This window comes from Sitodiplosis mosellana, unplaced genomic scaffold (assembly GCF_009176505.1).
Source record: "Sitodiplosis mosellana isolate CC-2019 unplaced genomic scaffold, AAFC_SMos_1.0 Smas_scaffold_6166, whole genome shotgun sequence".
Classification (NCBI taxonomy): Eukaryota; Metazoa; Arthropoda; class Insecta; order Diptera; family Cecidomyiidae; genus Sitodiplosis; species Sitodiplosis mosellana.
In genome coordinates this window covers 2891027-2910698 of record NW_022601407.1, presented here as the reverse complement: position 1 = coordinate 2910698, position 19672 = coordinate 2891027, and the positions used below count along the sequence as shown (strand labels likewise).

At 36.6% G+C, this 19672-nt stretch overlaps 2 protein-coding genes across 5 annotated transcripts; one reads left to right on the top strand and one right to left on the bottom strand.

The window, feature by feature from the left end:
• The first annotated feature begins 765 nt into the window (after nt 1-765).
• On the top strand, nt 766-19573 carry LOC129575398 (inactive rhomboid protein 1). Of its 4 annotated transcripts, none has more exons than XM_055458988.1 (19): nt 766-2313; nt 4158-4296; nt 4572-4775; nt 5307-5750; nt 6475-6506; nt 6605-6953; nt 7048-7138; nt 7327-7514; nt 7668-7818; nt 7913-8145; nt 8399-8489; nt 9503-9651; nt 9739-9861; nt 9990-11039; nt 11137-11364; nt 11466-11579; nt 11669-11923; nt 15931-16188; nt 16388-19573. In XM_055458988.1, the coding sequence occupies exons 2-19, from the start codon at nt 4288-4290 to the stop codon at nt 16640-16642; spliced, it is 4224 nt and encodes a 1407-aa protein (XP_055314963.1). In that variant the 5' UTR covers nt 766-2313; nt 4158-4287; the 3' UTR covers nt 16643-19573. The 4 variants fall into 4 exon arrangements, with proteins under 4 accessions (XP_055314963.1, XP_055314964.1, XP_055314966.1 ...); XM_055458989.1 differs by having other exon boundaries at nt 899-2313; nt 4575-4775; XM_055458991.1 differs by lacking the exon at nt 4572-4775 and having other exon boundaries at nt 899-2313.
• On the bottom strand, nt 12036-15454 carry LOC129575399 (uncharacterized). The gene is made up of 9 exons (XM_055458993.1): nt 14956-15454; nt 14603-14855; nt 14430-14516; nt 13845-14078; nt 13559-13706; nt 13335-13428; nt 13189-13275; nt 12724-13096; nt 12036-12353 (listed from the first exon to the last, which is right to left on the bottom strand). Exons 1-9 carry the CDS (start codon nt 15044-15046, stop codon nt 12275-12277), a joined length of 1446 nt encoding a protein of 481 aa, XP_055314968.1. The 5' UTR covers nt 15047-15454; the 3' UTR covers nt 12036-12274.
• Nucleotides 19574-19672: the final 99 nt, after the last annotated feature.

Here is a 19672-nt window from a genome sequence, read left to right as displayed (position 1 = left end):
GCGAAAAAAAATCATATGGTCAGCAAAAGGTAAGGCAATTTGGTGTTTTCTCTGTTGTTTCGGAATTTATGTCAGCAAGAAGTGAGTTTAATTGGTGCCGGAGGACCGAACACGCTATATCAATTAAAAATGTGCCTATTTTCAATGGGCCGTGTATTGCATTGAATGGGTCGTTTATGAAAAATTAAAACGGTCCAAATTTGCGAATGCATTCAGTTCACACAGCAGCAGCCTTCATGTCAAGATACTTCTCAGAACCAATTTCCGTAAGGGTTTGAATATTGGTCTTGACGCGTAATGCGCATGTGCACCGCAACTCAGTGTGCTTTGTATGTGTGAGTGATTTGACGTTGGGGGCTTCAGGCATATCACCACGCACACACATTCATCGAAACGCAATAGGTTCTTGGGAGTAATCGTCAATCCATGAATGTGTTGTTTTTGAACAAGCGCGTTCTCTGCCTGAACCATTTTGGTGTGTGTGCGTGTGTTCACATTTGGGGGAGATTTATTTTTGTTGCTGATTTTGATATGTTGCGATGTGTGTTAGCACACCGTGAATACCCATACATTATAAGGACGAATTATGCTATGAATTCGCATGTCGCAGATAAACGATGGTGTCGTTGGCTGTTGTGTAGTGTTCTCGCTTGCTCGCACACCCGTTTGCTCTGTCTCCCTTTTGCCAAAGTGGTGATGGCTCTTCTTATGCGCCGTTCAAAAGTATGGCAACAATACATCAACATTGCACAGTTCAAGAGTGAAACTGTGAGGCGTTAGAGAGAAAGAGATGGACGGCGTATGTATCCACATCCATATATACACCATTACGAACACACGAAAAAGTCAAAATATCCTGAAAAAAAAAACTCGATGAAAATGGAAAATGGTTCTTTCTCTCCATAGTGAACATAATATTCTGAGTGTGCAAGACAGACTACGAATGAAGTTTCGTTGACGACATTTTTTTTATATACATATATTTTTTCCTTTGTCCAATAAATAACCAGAAAATAAAACAAGAAAATCATACGAAAACGAAACAGAAAAAAATACGTGCAATTTTATCCGTGAAATTGAACAGCCGAATTACGGGAAAACGGGCAAATTCTAATCGAACAAAATTTCTGTGAAGCTTAAGATAAAATAATCAAACATGCGTTCAGCTATTTGATGTTCTATTTCTCGTTCTTCTTCTTTTTTTGCGTGGATGAGTTTGCTTTTGTGTTATGCTTTTTGGTTTTCTCATATATTTTTTTTCCGCGGAAACTTCGTAGTTTGTTTGAATTGTGCCAATAAGGAAGAAAGAAAAGAGAATGAATTGAAAGTGGTGGCGAAGGCAATGTGAAAAATATACACAATCTGAAAATATCTTATCAAATGGACCAAAGGCGACGGCACAATAAAGACAAGTGAAGAACGAAAAAAACGCACACCACACTCACGCCAATATCGACACACAGTAGAACGACGCACATAGGAGCAGCAAAAGCCAGATGTGTGGCAAATCTGTGTAGGCCAAAAAATTTCACCCAAAAAACCATCCATTTTCTGGCCTAGTGGATATTGGACAAGGAACAATGAAAATCAAATGATGAATTAAATTGTAGCGACACGAACGCTTTTCGAAAGTCATCGAGTGGTCTTCAAATGAGCAGAGAATCTGCATCGACGATTCGGAATTGGCAGACCAATTCATGACACGCACACGTGACTGATTCCTCTCTCAATATTTTTTGTTCGCTTCTTCTTCAATAACAACACAGAAATTTAAAAGAGAAAAAAGTCAAATCAACCAACCAACGAAATCAAAAAGAAAACTTTTTTTTGTTACATTTTAATTATTAAAATTAGTTAAAAGCAAAACAAGAAAACATTTCCATCAATCAAATATGCAAAAGTGATAACGTTTATTAACAACAACAAAAAAGTGACGAGACGACGACGACTAGTTGAAATAAAAATAGCTCAATTTTAGTGCCGCAACTAGGATAATATTGTGTGGAGCACACCAGCATAACTCTCAACTCATCATTCGTTCAAATTTTGTGTATGCTGCTTTTGCTGCTGCTGCTTTTTTGTCTTCTTTCAACAAAAGAATCGAAAAATTTGTTGTTCGTTTTGGGGGAAAATAAATCGGCTTGTGTGCGTTTTATTGAATCTTTGAGAAGACTCATATGAACCAAAGACGAAATAAAAAATAAGCTCTGTAACGCCCGCACATCAACTCTCCACCATCGGATGTATAAATAAATAATGAGAACAACAAAAATGATGTGAACAGTCGAAATTGAGGGAAAAAAACGAAACAAGGTAAATGAAAACAAAGGATACACAATGGCCGACGATTTCATTAAATGCTTTGCCATGTGATTCCAAAAAATGTCTTTTGTGCACTTTCACTCTTTTCAAATTGTGTGATCGCTTTTAATTAACCCTAAGAAGAACTAGAAGTTTTTTGCCTTTAAAACACCCCGTCCCCCGTTCGTCCTCTGGCGCGCTGGACACCGACGTTGACGACGGAATTTTTTTTCATTTTCGCAGAATGAAGAACTACAAAAATTGTATGGAAAATAGTTTGTTGAGAGCGCGCGTAAGTAAGTAAGAGCGCGTTTGCGAATGTAAGCCATTGCAGTGTGTCAATGGGTGTCAAAACCTTCGTGCCAAGAATTTTTTCAAGTTTTTTTCCCTTTTTCTCTCTCTCTCTCTTCGTATTATTCGCGTTTGCTTCACATTAAAAACTATCCAGTGAAGAAAGAAGAAGTGCACGATGATGGCGATGAAGATAAAAAACATACATATTTTGCCATCATCATCGACACAAAACGATGATTTTCTTGATGCGAAATTTATTTCCATCCAAAATTCTTTGCCAGAGATGATGGCGAACGAGGAGAGAGTGAGAGTGTGAGACATGGATAGATACATACACACCTATTCATCGACTGAAATAATTCAATCAGCTGTCTCTGGGTGTTTTGGAGCCCAATCCAATATTTTATAGATATACATAGATAGAGATAGAGAGAAAATTGTATGACATCGGAAATCTGTCTCTAGTACGAGCAATTTATTTGCTTACTGCTTTTTTCATATCCTATCTTTTTTTTCTGATTTGGAAATTATTACATCGTGAAAATACTGAAATTATTTATAACCCGCACGACACACGCATTAATTCATGCACATCATTCAGTCGCTAGTTTGGGCTCTGCTGTTGGCCCAACAAAATGCATTGTTTCCCTTTTTGACACTTTGTTCATTATTTGCATTCGAGAATTTCGATCATATGAAATTGTGCGTTATGACCAGCGATAAACAATGCTCCTATTTGAAGACAATGCTTACACAACGCTTAGGCGGTACAGCCATCATTGACAATGTGTTATTTTTTTTCTTTTTCCTCCTCTTTCCTTCTCTACTTTTTTTTCGCTCTAATTCTATGTACATACATTTTAGTGGGTGTTTCAATCATTTTCTTGGAAAAATTGTCGTAGACACAACAAGCACACGATTCTATCGAAGCTTTTTTTTAGAATTTCAGTCTCAATTAAATCGTATTTATTATTCGCAATTAGTACTATAAATTACCCAATATCACATAATTGTCGCTCGGTCAGAAGGTTGGACATTTTCAGTCGTAGGCGTAGCGATTAATTTGTTTTCGATTAACAATATACAGAGACCAAGAGCGTAGCGATTTTGAATTGGCTTTCCGAAAAGTCATTAAAACCTAAACTGCTCAAAAATTTATGCATTTCCAACTTAAAATGAAACTTTAAAAACTTTTAACTCAGTCACAAACTAATTAAAGAACTAACGAGAAAAAAACGGCAGTTAGAAAAGTTTTGTGGTCGTGCTGTGAGAATGAAGAGAAAACAGTGCCCGCGGATTTTTTTTGCCACTGTATGAAACTGACAACAAGTGATGAAAACTGTATTTTTTTATTCTCCAATCCATTTTGGATTTCGATGAAAAGCCCACTTCAAAGGAAGATAGGGGGAGCGCGAAAAAACTTGAACATGACAAACAATAAAAACAAATGTCAGACTTTGGTCTGTTTCTTTTAAGATAAAAGAGAAAAATATGCTCAAGATAAAAGTCGTTTACAAGACAATTCGCCAGCAGCGATTCTAATGAATTCAATTTTTAAACAGAATCCACACCACGGCGAATCACTCATCAAAGGGATAATTATCGCGGAAAAAACAGAGAGGGAGCGGGAGAGAGAAGAACGGGACAGATTGTAAATCAATTGGACTGGAATTGCAAAAGTCCATCAGCTGAATGTCTTCGGTAAGTTTTAGTTTTTGGCCATCAAAAGTTTCTTGCTTTCGTTTTTACCTTGAAATTTGCGATGGAATAGAAATAGAGCGAAATTGAGTGATAAAGTGTGTTGAAAATCGATTGATTGAAATTAATCGACGTCGATTTCATGCGTGAGTGTATATATATATATATATATATATGTGTGTGTGTGTGTGTGTGTGTCGATTAGTGAGTATATGCGTGCATGTGCAAATGGCATAATGAAGCTTATTATTATGTGAAATTGAATTGTATTCTTGTAGCAGTTGTCGCCAAAGAAATTGCATCATCATCAACCGTTATCGAATCACAACGGAAATGTGAAACAATGCCATGATCTGCAGAATACGAGCAATAATCACCATCTCGGCATCACATCAACTTCCACACAAACAATTAATTGCTGTGACATAAATGGTGTGATCAACGGTGGTACCATCAAGCGACGCAAATCGAAAGACACTCAGGTAGAGAATTAATCGCCATTATCATCATCATTATCATCTTTGATCAGCGACGACAGCGGTGGCTCTCGCTTTCAATTCAAACTTTGCTCTTTTCGTTGAACTTTCAAATATTTTTATTAAAATTTCATGCATCCTTTGTTGTTGTTGTTGTTGTTGCTGTCAAATTCAAATGTCTCGCTCTTATCATTTTCCGTTGATAATTTTGTTTTTCTTTTTCCGTTCGCATTTTGGTGGGACGGAAATGTTTTGCGCATATAGGTTTTTGTTTTCCATTTTTCGACCATTCAAGTGTTTCAAGTGTTCCATTAAAATAAGCGTTCTACTTTGTTTGTTGATTTATTCGTGTCGCTAATTGGAAAATACTTCATTTTATTGGTTGGAACAACTTCATACACAAATTAATAAAGTTAGTTTAAACTATGAATTTAGGATGATAAATTTGAGGCATTTAGTTTTCGCTTCATTGAGTTTTTATTGCATTTCAATATTCGAAATTTGTTTTTCTCTTCTTCAATTCCACGTCGTACACAGATCATTCAGCTCACAAACAAATCAATCCAAAGCATCGATGGCAACTTCTCCGATCAGCCACATTCAAATGATGACGACAGTTGCAGCACCACTAGCCATATTCTACCCGCAAACTCCTCTCCAACCACACACACTTTAAACAATCAAATCAAGTCACCGAACAGTACAACACTGAACGGCTATCATTCGTACAGCTTAGCAAATAATAGCAATTATGCACAATCAATCGACCAAAATGCATCCATTTCCAATTATCGACGCAATTGTAATGTTCCCGTGGCATTTTTTGATCCACCGCCATCTGGCACACCGAGTCGACTATCCATTCATCATCCACCTCCTGATATCTATGATTCTGAAATTACAACATGCTGTTTGCCACCACCGTCACCAGCACCAAACAGCGATCGATTCATTGGCATTCCACCACAGCATCATCAACAGGTAAGTGTGGATGCATTTGACACATTCAAAGGGATATTGCAACTTTTTTGACCAGAAAAAACGCCATCTTACGTCGTGCCCGTAAATTATTTTACTGTACATTTAGATGGTAGAGCTTGAACATAAGTTCGACACTATGCATAAACTTGGAAAAAGAGCTTGATAAACTTGATGAAATATATATACTTTATGGTCGTTGCAATACCCCTATGGACACATTGCCCAGAAAGAGAAAAAACACGAAACAATGCACACAAGTAGTATAGCAAAAACAGAAAAACTGAAATGATACAATCGTTTGTCTAATTGAGGCTGCAGAATTTCGGATTTTTCATCATTTTGAAGACAAGAGAAAGATTCTTGAACATTTTCATTTGGAAAATCTTGTGGAAAATACAGCTGATTTTCACAATTAGCTCACTGAACGGAGAAAAGAAAGAAAATCGAATCAGTATTCTTGATTGAATTAAATTTTTGGTCCTTTGAAATTGTATTTCTTATTCAGTAAAGCATTTTCCAGTGTTTTTATGTCTTTCTCTAAAAGCCATCTTATTTTTTGATTTTATCCTCTTTTTGACTCAAAAGTGCTTCGTTCTCCTTGGCTTTCCCACTGATATTGTGGCCAACGATTTTCTTTGACTCTGTTCAATCTTTAAAAGATATTTCAGTTGATTTTTATCCGTTTTCTTTGAAGCTCATTTTTTTTTCTTTAAAATTTCCACAGCAACATCATCAAACTCAACAATCGCAACAAAGGTAAGTGTTCTTGTCCGTTTATCCCATATAAATTTCGATTAAAATGGGAACATGAGATTGATGTGTATCGCTGTTTTGTCCTTCACTCTTTTCTCCAGATATAAAAATTCGATGCCGGATCGTTATCGAGATGTTGCAACGAAATGTGATAGATATTTGCCGCCACCACATTATTTAGCCAATGGAGCACCGCTGGTGTCGACTGGCGGCAGCATGACAAACAACGTTGTCGACACGAATTCGGTGAATATGTACGGTAATGTGGTGAATCGCGGCTTAGTTGGCAACACAAATAATTCAATTGTGACAAATTCAACGGACACTTATCTAAGCGGCTATTTATCATCGACCGTTCATACACCGGTTAAACGTTACATTCCCAGCACCAACACGATCGCAACGGATATCTATTCCGACTCAACAGTTGTCTTGCCCCATCATCAACAGGTAACTGTTCTTTCCCTCTTTCTCGAGACTTTTTTTTTATTTGCGTCAATATTGAATTTGAAAATTTATGAATTTTTATTCAAAATCATCGTAGACACCACGAAACTCATCACAGTCGAACTGCAATACACTTACATCATCTTACCGTTATCGCATGAAATGCTGCCCAAATCTCGAGAATATAGGTAAACGAGCGAGAAAATTGATTCAATTCTAAATTTTAAAGCTTTTGTTATACGATAAATTTGAGATCTGTTTTGAATAAAGCAATCTTTGTTTACATTCAATACAATATGATTATGTTGCGTTCAAAACAAATGCGAATCGCCCAATATAAATCGGTTAAATTTCAATACTTTCATTCGCTTAACAGAAAATTCAAATGCATTTGCAACGACGCCACGTGCTCGTCAAATGAACTCGACCAAACTATCAATGTCAGCAACTGCTTCCCCAAAATCGCTGGTACCATCTGTTTCATCCACATCGACATTGTCACTGAACAGCGGAAAAAGTGGCTCGTCTAGTGTTCGATCATCCGTTAGAAATGTTTACGAACAGGTAAAGAAGAAACAAATTCGTGGGAAATCTAAAGAAAAAAAAGGAAATCGGAATAAAAATGAGGATGGATTATTAAATATGGTTTAAAGCATTCAAGCATTTGAAAATTGTATGATATTTTTCAATGGAAAATCCTTTTGTTCTTCTCCACAGTCAATGAATCAACAAAATGTCATCATGAATAATCATCATCAGCAGCAATCGCAAGTATCACATCCACAAGTCGAATCGCAGGAACTAGTGCATACAAACGTACCATATGATCATCATCATCATCACCCTTTAAATGCTGCTAATTCATATGGTATTTTCTAAACTTTCCAGACACAATATCTTATGTATTTGATGCACATCATTGAGAATCATTTCTGAAAATTGGATTTGTGTTTGTTATGTAGTTTCAGCAATAATACCATCGAATTCAATGAACAATTCAGCACAAAATACGGGCAATGGAACATGTTTACATTGCAATACAATGCGGCGCACAACTGGAGTTCATCAAACCACTCAAACGGGACCGGTTAGCCCGATTCCACAAAATATTAATAACAAAACCGTTTTCTTGGGCTTCTCCGACAATGGTGACTTTGAAAAGGCATCAACTAGTGCGGCATCGAGTCTTCGACAGGTCAGTAGAAAACCACACGAATCGAATTCCATGGAATGTTCGAGAAAACTGAATTCAGTTTGAGCAATTATTTCACGTGAATTCACTATAAACCCCAAGAATGAACGTATTAAACGTGCACATTTCTTCGCATGACAAGAGAATTCACGAGAGATGCTCGAATTTAATTTTAAAATAGTTCTCGGAAATGAAATAATTTCATAAAGCACAAGTATTTCGAAACATTCAAATGGCATGTATGTTCGTTTAACAGGTGCAACTTCAACAACAACAACAGTCGCAGCAGCAGCAGCAGCAACAGCAACCGCAGCCTCAGCCGATGCAACAGACATTCAACAGAGATGGTACGTAAATGAAACTAATTTTAAAATCTATGGTTAAATCCATTATTGTGTGTGTAATTTGCCCCATAAAATGATTTTTTCCACCCCAAAAACTCGTTGTCTCGTTACCAAAAATGATCTGGTGCCAAAAAATGTGTGTTTGCTACTTAAAAGTTTTTGTGCAATGAACGGTACGGTTTAAATTTTACTGTTCCGACTTTTTTTCTTTCTTCAACGATCGTAAATGTCGAATTTGCAATTAAAAGCAACACACCGAACACATGTTCAACATGTTTTTACCGCGATGATTGATTTTGAAAAGACGGATATTATTATCACGATAAAAGTGGGTTGAAAAATTAAGCTCAATGCACATGGTGATAAAAATCAAGTCGCATTTCAGTTTTATTGGTCAATATAAAGAAACCATAGATCAAGGCCGCCTATCTCTCTCTCTCTCTCTTTCTGTTTTTTCATTCTCTTTCTCATTCTCACCCGCTTGCGTCCACTCTCCTTTTCTCCCTCTGATTTGATGTGCACTTAACACGTATAAAATTTCACTCAATTGCGTCACGTTTTTAATTTCGGTTAATCAATTTTTAGTTGATTTTACTGTGTAAACACTTTGTGTTTACCATGTTTGAATTTGGGTCGAGTATACGTGCCGAAATGCATGCAAAAAGTCATGCAATCGTGTCAATGAAACAATCATTCGACGAAACATTGTTCGTTCACATATGTTTGGCCGTGAGAAATTGGAGGAAAACTATCACCGTACACATGTTCGTATTGAGGAAGAAAAAGCATGTCTTACTTTTCAAATAGATACAACAATTTTTCCACTTAAAATTTTTTTTTTTCTTGGAAGAATCAAAAAGTTACCGTTTTGACTAGACAAAAGGAAGCTCAAAAAAAGGAAATAATATAGAAGAAAAAAAAATTAAATAAATAAAGATGTATAAAAAACGAAACGGATATGCAATGAAAGGCAAATTAATTCATTGAAATTAATTTAAATATTTCCCGTCATATAGGAGCTCAACAAGTGCAAGTGCAGCAGGAACAAATCACGCCACAACAATCTCAGTCACAATTGGAATCGCAAGAAAGCTTGGTTCAATCACAACTCGCCGATGATTCTGATCAAGCACCTCACACATCACGCAAGCAAAAGATTAAACAGGTACGGAAACTTTGATTTTAATTTGATCGCATATTTCCAGATTTGTTTCATATTTTGGTAATGATTTTGGTTTCGTTTGATTTGCAGTACGTGAAACGGGAGATAGCCAAATTTTTCGGCGTCGATGTGGCGAGCGAGGATCGAGAACGTGTAAAATGGTCGGAGCGACAGAAGCGACTTGCATTACGTCGATTTGGTTCATTGAAACAGGTAAAGTGATTTCCTAAAGAGTCAGAGTCGATTTTCAGTGCTCTTGGGGTCATTCCCCTAAGAACGATTTTAAATCATCCTATTTACCACACTTTGACTAAAATCAAAACGTTCCCATTCTCAAACAGATCCAAATCGATGAGCGTCGTGATCGTCAGCAAAGCGATCGGCCGGATATATTACCAGTGGATCATATGTCGACATCACATCACTACTACGACCGCGAAAATGTAAATGTAATGAATCGAAATGGTGGTAATATGGTGCGACGTCACAATTTGGACGATGAAATTGATATCGACGATGATGATGAATTGGAAGAGGATGCCGCAATCGTAAACCAACACTTGATAATCGAGCGTAAGGCAGCCGTTTCATCATTACTATGGCTGGGACTACAGTATGCAATTCACGCATTTACTAAGAAAGTTCCACGCAACGAGCGTCAATGGTCGCGTAGCTTTGCGCCGCAATATTTGAATAACTCGTTCATTGGACAGCAACAGCAGCAGCAACAACAACATCAACAGTCTCACTCGAGCGACTTATCGCAGCCGAACGAATTGGATTTTGGTGGAAATGATGCATTTGACGGTGTTTCATTGCCGAACCTACAAGAGAACGAACTATTCTTCGACTCAACAAATACTAGCTCACCAAATCCGAACGCGGCCAATAATGGGACGCATCGCGGCACAAGGATTTCCACTCAACTATTAGACGGTGTGCAAGACAATTCACGTCGACCCACACAAAAGAAATTAAAACTGTTACACGTACATCAGCTAGACGATCGATACGATCATAGACCGTATTTTACCTATTGGATTAATACTGTGCAGGTGCTGGTCCTCTGTTTGACACTCATTTGTTATGGCTTTGGACCGGTTGGCATCGGTATGGAAAAGAAAAATGGCCAAGTACTGGTGACCAGCTTGAGTTTACAACAAGTTCAACATCAAGAGCCACGAAACATTTGGATCGGACCGAGAGGTGATGATTTGGTTCATTTGGGCGCCAAATTTGCGGCATGCATGAGAAAGGATTTTAAAATATTGGATGTTATGGCGAAGACACGGCGACAGGAGCGTGAAACGGCATGTTGCATACGAAACGATGACTCTGGGTGTGTACAAAGCTCACAGGCAGACTGTAGCGTTAGAGGGCTTTGGCCAACGGTTAGTTTACAATGATTTGTTTTATATCTTTGTTCTTAATTTTTCCTAATTTATCCCTTAATAAAAATGTCCCACTTTCGCCCATTTCGCATCGCAGAAGTCAATTTCAACGTGGAAAAAATGGTCACCGGGTGAATCAGGGCCGGGCGGTCGTATATCTGGTTCAGTATGCGGCTTAGATCCAAAATATTGCGATGCGCCCGCTTCAATAGCACCGTACGAGTGGCCAGATGATATCACCAAATGGCCAATATGCCGGAAAACCAATTCATTTTCACAAAGATTCCGTTACAAAGATCACACAGCTGAGCACATGGTTTGCGAGGTAAGATTTTCTAGTTGTTACAATTTCCCGCCGCCGGTTTCTTTGTTACGTTCACAGAAAAAAAAACTTTTTCAAAAAATCTTGCTAAATATTCCGTGCAGGTAATTGGACACCCGTGTTGTATCAGCGTTTACGGCGAGTGTCGAATAACGACACGTGAATTTTGTGACTTTGTCAATGGTTATTTTCATGAAGAAGCATCTTTGTGTTCACAGGTAAATACAGTGAATCCATCACTCACTTTGGATGAACGCCAATTAACCCATTTTACCGCGTGCTTTGTTCCTCGTTTGTTTTCTCACAGGTTTCGTGTTTGAACGACATTTGCGGAATGTTTCCATTTATATCGCCCGATGCACCTGATCAATTTTACCGTTTGTTTACGTCGCTGTGCTTACATGCCGGTATCATACATTTAGTTATCACCGTTGCCTTTCAGCACATATTTTTGACCGATTTGGAACGTTTGCTGGGACCGATACGAACAGCCATACTGTACGTGGGTAGTGGTGTAGCTGGAAATCTACTTAGCTCCATTTTTCTGCCGTATAAACCAGAAGTGAGTAAACTCTCTATCTGAATTTAAAATATTGAAAAGTACCTGCTGAAACCTGGGCTGACACTGATTTGGGGGAGGAAAGAATGCTGAATCTGTTATTCATTAAGACGAGTTTTGTTTTGAATGTATTTATAAGAAAAAAATCGTTGATTTTATTTTTGTTCATTTCATTTTCACATGACAGTTGTCAATAAGTTTGTTGAGGTTCTTTTTTATCTTTGTTTTGCAAAATTGTTTTCATTCTTAATTCATATGGTTTGTTTGTTTCTTAAAATGGGTAGTTTTTTGGAATATAGCTGTTTGGAAAGGATTTTATTCGAGGTAGATCATGATGAAATGGAATTCGTCAGTTCATTCTTTCGGCACGTTGAGGATGAGCTCTTGTCGTGTTCCAAGTCCCAAACTGTTCTGATGGAGTTTCATTGCATGTCTGTGAAGGAGAAAAAAAAGATGAACACTTAAATACGATGTCTAAAGATGACTTTGGATTTTTATCATCCATATGATTTTGATGTAATTTCGAATGAAATGAAACTTTGCCCAAAATGACGTGTAAAAGAAACAGAACTTTGTCTTTCTCTCAATGTCACTAAATTCAACGAATTCAACCTAAGAATCGAGTTCCATTGAAATCAACCGAAAATGGGGACTTTATAAAGACTGAAATTTAGAGCGAAATTTAACTCAAAATCCCCTCTTCAAACGCCAAATTATTGTTTCTTCTTCAGTGGTAATTTTTCTCAATACCACATCTCTTCGCTGTTTCCAATGAAAAATCCGCATAATTTCCCTTGACTTACTTTTTGTTCAATGCTGTCGTCACATCAGCTAAACCGCTTCGTAAAACCATCCGCATGTCGACCACATTTTCAAAGCAATCCACCAAAAAGCTGTTGAATAGATCGGCCTTAGTTTTGAGTTCGGGCAAGTCAAAGCATAGAATGGTTGTAATCAACGGTTTCAAACCGTAATGATCGCAACGCAAGAACAATGCCGTGAAATCGCGTTTCATTTCGCACAATGTACGGCCGTTTCGCAGATCGGTGACACCAATGGCAATCATCACTTTTCGCTTTTTCTTCTGCAATGTCTGATGTTGTACATCAATCATTTTCAGTGCATCGCCAATTGTCAGCGTATGATTACACATTGACAAATTGAATTTGACATCAGCTGTAATTGAAGGACACAATTTTTATTTTATTTTTCAATCAAACAATAACAAATTGATTCAGCCATGAATTCTTGGAGCAATGAACACTTACATTGCATATCAGACAGCATGTAGTACATGTAACCATCGCCAATGATTGTGAATTTGAACTTTTTCGTTTTGGCTTGTAATTTTGTGTCTGAAATTAAGAAATAAGTTTAAGTCACCTCATAAGCAGCCTAAAATAAACTCACTTACCGTTTGTTGGAGTGGATTGGGACTTTTCTTCGTTTTTCAACGATTTTTTCTCGGTATTTTCGGCATCTATGGGTACATTTGCACGTGCATTCGACTGTGTGGAACGTAAAACAAATCTCTCGTCAATGAAAATTCACATACGTCTTATCAAACACCGTATTTGAGCATTTGGCTCGATTGGAATTCAAAGTCAAATGATTTCCGCACAAAAAAAAAACACATACCGTAGGCCATCTAATCGGTGATCGGCTATTTTGTTGGCGACATCTTTGTGGCGAACGTGCAGCTCTGGTATTATTTGGTTTGTTGTCTGTTGGGCTGTTGGTACGCTTGATTCTCGGGTCAACCGAAAATTTATCTTTGACTGGTGAGCTGTTTTTCAAAGCAAAAATAGTGTTTATACGAGATTAATATAATATTAAAGTTAGTGCCATTTGCTGCCTCACAGATGAACGGATTTTCGAGCAATAGTTCGCATTTTTTTTGGATAAAATCGAAAATTTCACTTACCGGCGTGGCGAGTATCGTGGTGAAATTGAACGTCCTGTTCGTTTTGGCGGACTTCGCGATCGTGAGCGTCCCGGCCATTTTGGAGGGCTGCGTGACCGAGCTCTACCTCTATGGCCATCCGGCGATCGGCGAGTGCGGTCTCTGCTACGGCTTCGAAGCCGTTTTGATGCTCGTCCACGATCTGGTGTCACAGAACGTCGTTTCTTCTGCTCCGTTTCTGACGATGACGAGTGACTGTTTGCGAAAAACAACATCAATTTACTCATTGCAAAGTATAGAAATCATGTAAAAAATTGAAATATCGACACCGAGGTTGAAACAGTCAAACTACTGAGGTGCAAAAATCTCAAACCATATCTCAATTGAGTTTAACCAAGCAAAATGTGTGGTCACTGACGCTATTTCAAATCTAGATCAAATTACATCAAAAGAAAGTGCCGTTATTCGTGTTTTTCACTAGAACACACGCATTCACTCGACATCTTTCAGTTCAAATTCAACCACTGCACTCGTTTCAAAGAGAGAGAGGTAGAGAGAACATTGTTCGTAACAAACTAAGATGAACTACAATCAAAGTATACATACACATTGAAAGGACCGCAAGTCATTCGTCGACTTTTGATTTTCGATGCTCGTGGGACAATATTCACATCGACATAATCGTTTCTATATCTGTTCAAAATATTTATAAAAATAGAAATAAATGAAAAAACGTACGTTCAACTAAAAAAAACAATTTTAGATTGTAACAAACGTACGAAACCGTTGGGCGTTGGGTGCCGAATGGATGGTTGAATATTTTGTTGAACATTCTAGTATTTCCACGATAGTTTGGTGAAAACTTCGTATTCTGTTCGGACACCATTTTGAGGATGTGCGCTGATTTTTCGGATCTTGACCAATACCGACCAAACATATCCACGGCCACCTCTTCTCCAATAGATCGCATGTATATTTCACCTTCTTGTTTGCTAGGAGCGAGTTTTTCACCAGTTTGATTTTCATACTCTTCTATAAATGTGGAATCGAGAAAAAGGTTAATTTTTTTCATTGATGAAATTAAAAATGCTTCCGCAAAAATGGCTACTCATCAAATCTCTGACCAACTTACTGTTTACTTGCGTCAAACCAGCGCCAGTTTTAGCGAAGGTATTCAATATACTTAGAACGATTTTCTTTTTTACGTCGCCAGTAATCGACATTTTCGATGGATTGTGACAAAACTACGATTTATCCGAACAGATGTGTTTGCTCTTCTGAAAATTTGACTTTAATTATTTAATTTCGTCTGTAGAAACTCTCTAAATGTTGGAAAAAAACACCCGACTTGCAACGTGATAATGCACTATTGAAAAACTAACAATTTTTAGTTGAGCTCAGCGATTTTGACAGTGTTCGCTCGACTGTGTTTATGCATCGAATGTTGTGTGTGTGAGAGAGAGAGAAAGAGAGTGCCCAGCACTTGTGTTGCTATCTGTGTATTGCCGCACTATCGCTTGTGTCTTGGTATTCCATGTTTGGACTCCAGTGTTTTGCGTTTATGTAAAACTGTCGCATTTTTGAGCTGTTGTGTGTGTGTCGTTGTTCTATGTTTCACTGTCAACTTATGCTGAACAGACGAAAATGACGAAGAAGCAATGAGAGAATGAGCGAAAAGGCACGAGCAAGAGGTTGAAAGAATGAAATGTTCAGGCGGCGTGTGAAGCGAGACAAAGAATTCAAGCAAGCCCTTTTTATTGCTTCTCCGTCGTCGTTACTGTAATAAAATCAAATGATTTATGCGACGAATTTTGTCAATATACCAATGCCCATTCAATATACGAAGGGATTTTCATTTCAATTTCGTTTATTTCTCTGATTTTTGTTTATGCCGTTTTGTATACAAAGTATCGAACTCAAATTAATATCGACTTACTGTTTATGCCTTGTGAAGTTTTATTTTTAAGAGCCGAACATTTTCCGTTGTTTAGATAAAGGCACGTTCTATTTTAAGCGACAATGACATCGTTGTTCGATGCCAAATTGATTATGCAATACACGACAAAAATAACCGTTGTTCTTGTTATAACTTTTTTTCTGTTTATAGGTTGGTCCGTTAGCATCGATAGCCGGCGTTGTTTCTTCTATGGCTGTGCTATTAATTATGATCCATTGGAGACAATTGAAGCGGCCGCATATGGCACTTATCAAATTGATCTTTTTGGCGGTGTGCATCTTTGCCATTGGCACATTACCATGGCAACAGCACATCGTCGGTCTAATGGGTGGCATTTTGTGCGGTACCGTGCTCACAATCACAATGGTACCATTCTTAAGCGTTACTACATATGGACGCAAGGCAAAGGTAAATGGCACGATTGATAACCAAAAATCTCATCGCAATGCATGTTTAGCAATCTCAATTTTGAAGAAGAATTTTCATTAAATGTGAATATTTTGATAGCCATCTTATCACATTCATAAGTTTTTCGAAAATTCTTCCTCATCCTATGAAAATAAATGCAAGAAAAAGTTGTTTAGTAGCTCTCTTTCCCTTTCTACAGATCAAATTGGTGTGGACGTGTATTTTGCTGCATGTTATCATCTATGCGACGTTGTTCATCTTATTTTATCTATTTCCAATGGCGATCTCATCGTTTGGATTGTGGGGTGGTGACACGGGTGACGACAGTGCAATTGGCGGTGGTTATAGTGTGGGCGGCAATATAGTCGCATGTGATAATAACAAGGGAATGCAATGTGGTGGCACGAGTAATAACGCGCCCGGCGGTATTGTTCGTAGCGCTATCAATATCTGATATGGTTTAACGCATTAAAAAAAGATATTTAATTCAAAACAGAAAGGAAAAAAAACACCTCAAAATCATTCATTCAACCAATTTTCAAGGGAAAAAAAATGAAAATTTCAACACAAATCAATAAAATAGAAATCAACTTCTTAATCTCTTATCTGCTGAACGATCAAACTCTCGGTGAGGAAACGTTATCAATTGTTACGATGTAATTGAAAATGCATCACTGAATATTTGAATAATGTTGCGTTATTGGTTCTAGAGAAAGAACAAGGTTCGGATGGCGTTTCATTTGTTTTCCTTTTTTTGCAAAGTAATTTGTTACTTAGAAATGAATTTGTTAATTCCTTATTTAAATTTGTTGATTTTCAACCTCCAAATGTTTATGTTACGGTCTCTCTTATATGAACATTATCTTTCTAGCCAAATTCGCATATGTTTATACTATTTTACAAGCCGTCATCATCCATTGTTCATTCTCATTTTGTTTCGATTTCATTATTTCCATTGGTTTATTGCCCAATTTTTATGACCGTTTCGATTTTCGAGAGCAGGGAAAGTTCCCATTCAAAAATTCAAAAGGAACAATTTTCCCCTCAATGTACATAACTTTCTTGGCTTTTCGTTCACTTTTATGTTCTTGTCGGTTTTTTTTATGGATCTAATTCTCTTTTCAATAAACTAGTCAATGAACCTTGACTTCAGGAATGTTTTCTTTTCAGTATTCACAACATAGAATTAATTTCAATGTTCGGGTCATACAGTTAGAAAAAAATTATGGTAGTTTACCAAGAAATTGGCTGTTTTCACGGTTTTCATCATTCAGAAGTCAACTTTCTTCCGCCATTTATGTTTTAAGTAATACCATTGACTTAGTTAGTACAGAATTTGTTTCATTTTGCATTCTTGAGTTTTGTTTTTTTCTTTTTACCCAAAAATATCTTTGAATTCTTCTCCAAAATCCGCCTCTATTTTGCAATCAAAGCAGAATTTTTACACGCATTCAATCGTTTTGGGTGGGCAGAGATAGAGAGGCTGAAGTATGACTGCACATTTGATGTTTTTGTAAATACATTTCGGTATGGCAAATGAGCTGTTCCAATTTAACGATTGCAGCAAGAGAATAAAATAGACAGAGTAATTGTATAGGACAAACAAACAAAAAAGTAATAAACAAAAGTGACAAAAAATGAAACAAAACGTCAAAGAGCTATATTTTGGTGAAAATGATTGATTTAAAAAAAGCAGAAAAAAATGGAAGAAAAAGAGAAAGTAGGTGAATCACGTAAAATCCTTGTAGGTACAGCGACAAATATAAAGAACATCTAACGCGCGCACGCATTCTGTTTGAAAAAAAAAAACGAATTAAAATGGTAATGCATACAAGTTGGCACACGGCATCATGTTAACGTGTGTTTTTTTGTTGCATTGCATCAACAAGAAAAAAAAAGCTATTACATATACACATTTAAACTAAAAAAAAAAAATAATTAGGTGAGGTATACAAACAACAACAAAAAATAACATTAAAAACACGATATTGAAATGAAAGAAGGATGAAAATGGGCAACACAGAAAAAAAAACATAAATTCATATGTTAATCTATTAATATGATGAAAAGAATAAACAAAAAAAGAAGGATTATATTTCTAATAAGGAGACAAAATACAACTAACATTGATGTAACTCAAATTGAAGATTAATAACATAAGTGAAAAGAGAGTCGGAAACAATCTAAATGGAAACAGATAGAGAACAATTTAAACGGAAAAACACACACACACACACACACCTCTAGATGTAGGGAACCAAATACGATAAAAAAACCAACCAAATTGTAAACCGTACATTTCATTGCTATATTTTTTTGTTTCAGTGGAATTTTTTTGTCAACAAAACATATATAATTATTTCTCTCGAATGTTTTCTTCGTGCATTTTGTTGAACATTTGACTTAAACAAATACGTGTTACAAAAAAAAATCATAATTAATTCTGTTTTAAACAAGCTACCAACAAGTAAAGCCATTTAGTGTATAAAACAATTGCATTCCACGAGAAGAAAGACAGAATGTGAAGCACACCGATGGAAAATCATCGGTGCCGCACACAAACAAACACTAAACTACTTCACTGAGATTGTTTTCACTGCCAAAACATATATACGCGAGAATCACACATCATATCCATCGATGTGTCCAATGGAAAATGGGATTTGTTCAAATTCCACACGCCAACGATGCCAAGCATGCACAGGTTCTCGAAGTAGAAAAAAAAAGTTCAAATGTGCAATATTTCATTCTTTTTTGTTTACAATTTAAAGAAGAAGGAAAAGAAACTATGACTTAATTCTTTTTTTTAAAAAAAAAATCAGTTCAAAATATAGACGCTGAGACAAACACTCACCTGTTATTCATCAAATTTTAAACTGATCGAAAACCAAAATATTCTATTTTCCCCCCCGTTTCGCATTAAGTAAAACCAAAATCAATCGTAAAACTAGGCAAATATTTATGAAATGGCAACACATTTGCCCACATTCACTCACATACACACACACACACGCGCAAAATATTGCTAGTTTGGATAGAAAATTAAAATCGAAGAATGAAAATAAATGGAAAACACACATATACAGTTGTAGTTTGAGCCAAACGGATGCAATTTCATTTAAGTTTCCAATTTAGTCGCGAATTTTGTTTCATTTTAAAAATGATTTCATTCATTTCATGAATTCAACAATGCCCCAGGTGATAACAAACGAAAGGCAAAATCCAAGAAATATTTGAACAAAAAAACACACACAAAACGTAAATATCAGTTTTTAGTTTAAAGAAAAATAAATGAAAGAAAAACCAAATGAAGTAAGAAATGAAAATTTATGAAAAATTATAAAATTTATTTCAAAGTAAACCGTGATTTCATACCTAAGAAACATACATGAAATTGTGTTTTATTTTCTATCGAATTCAATTATTGTAGGTTTTTCTTTGAAGGTGTTCATCATTTGTTCTGGCATGTAACATGTAAGATCAT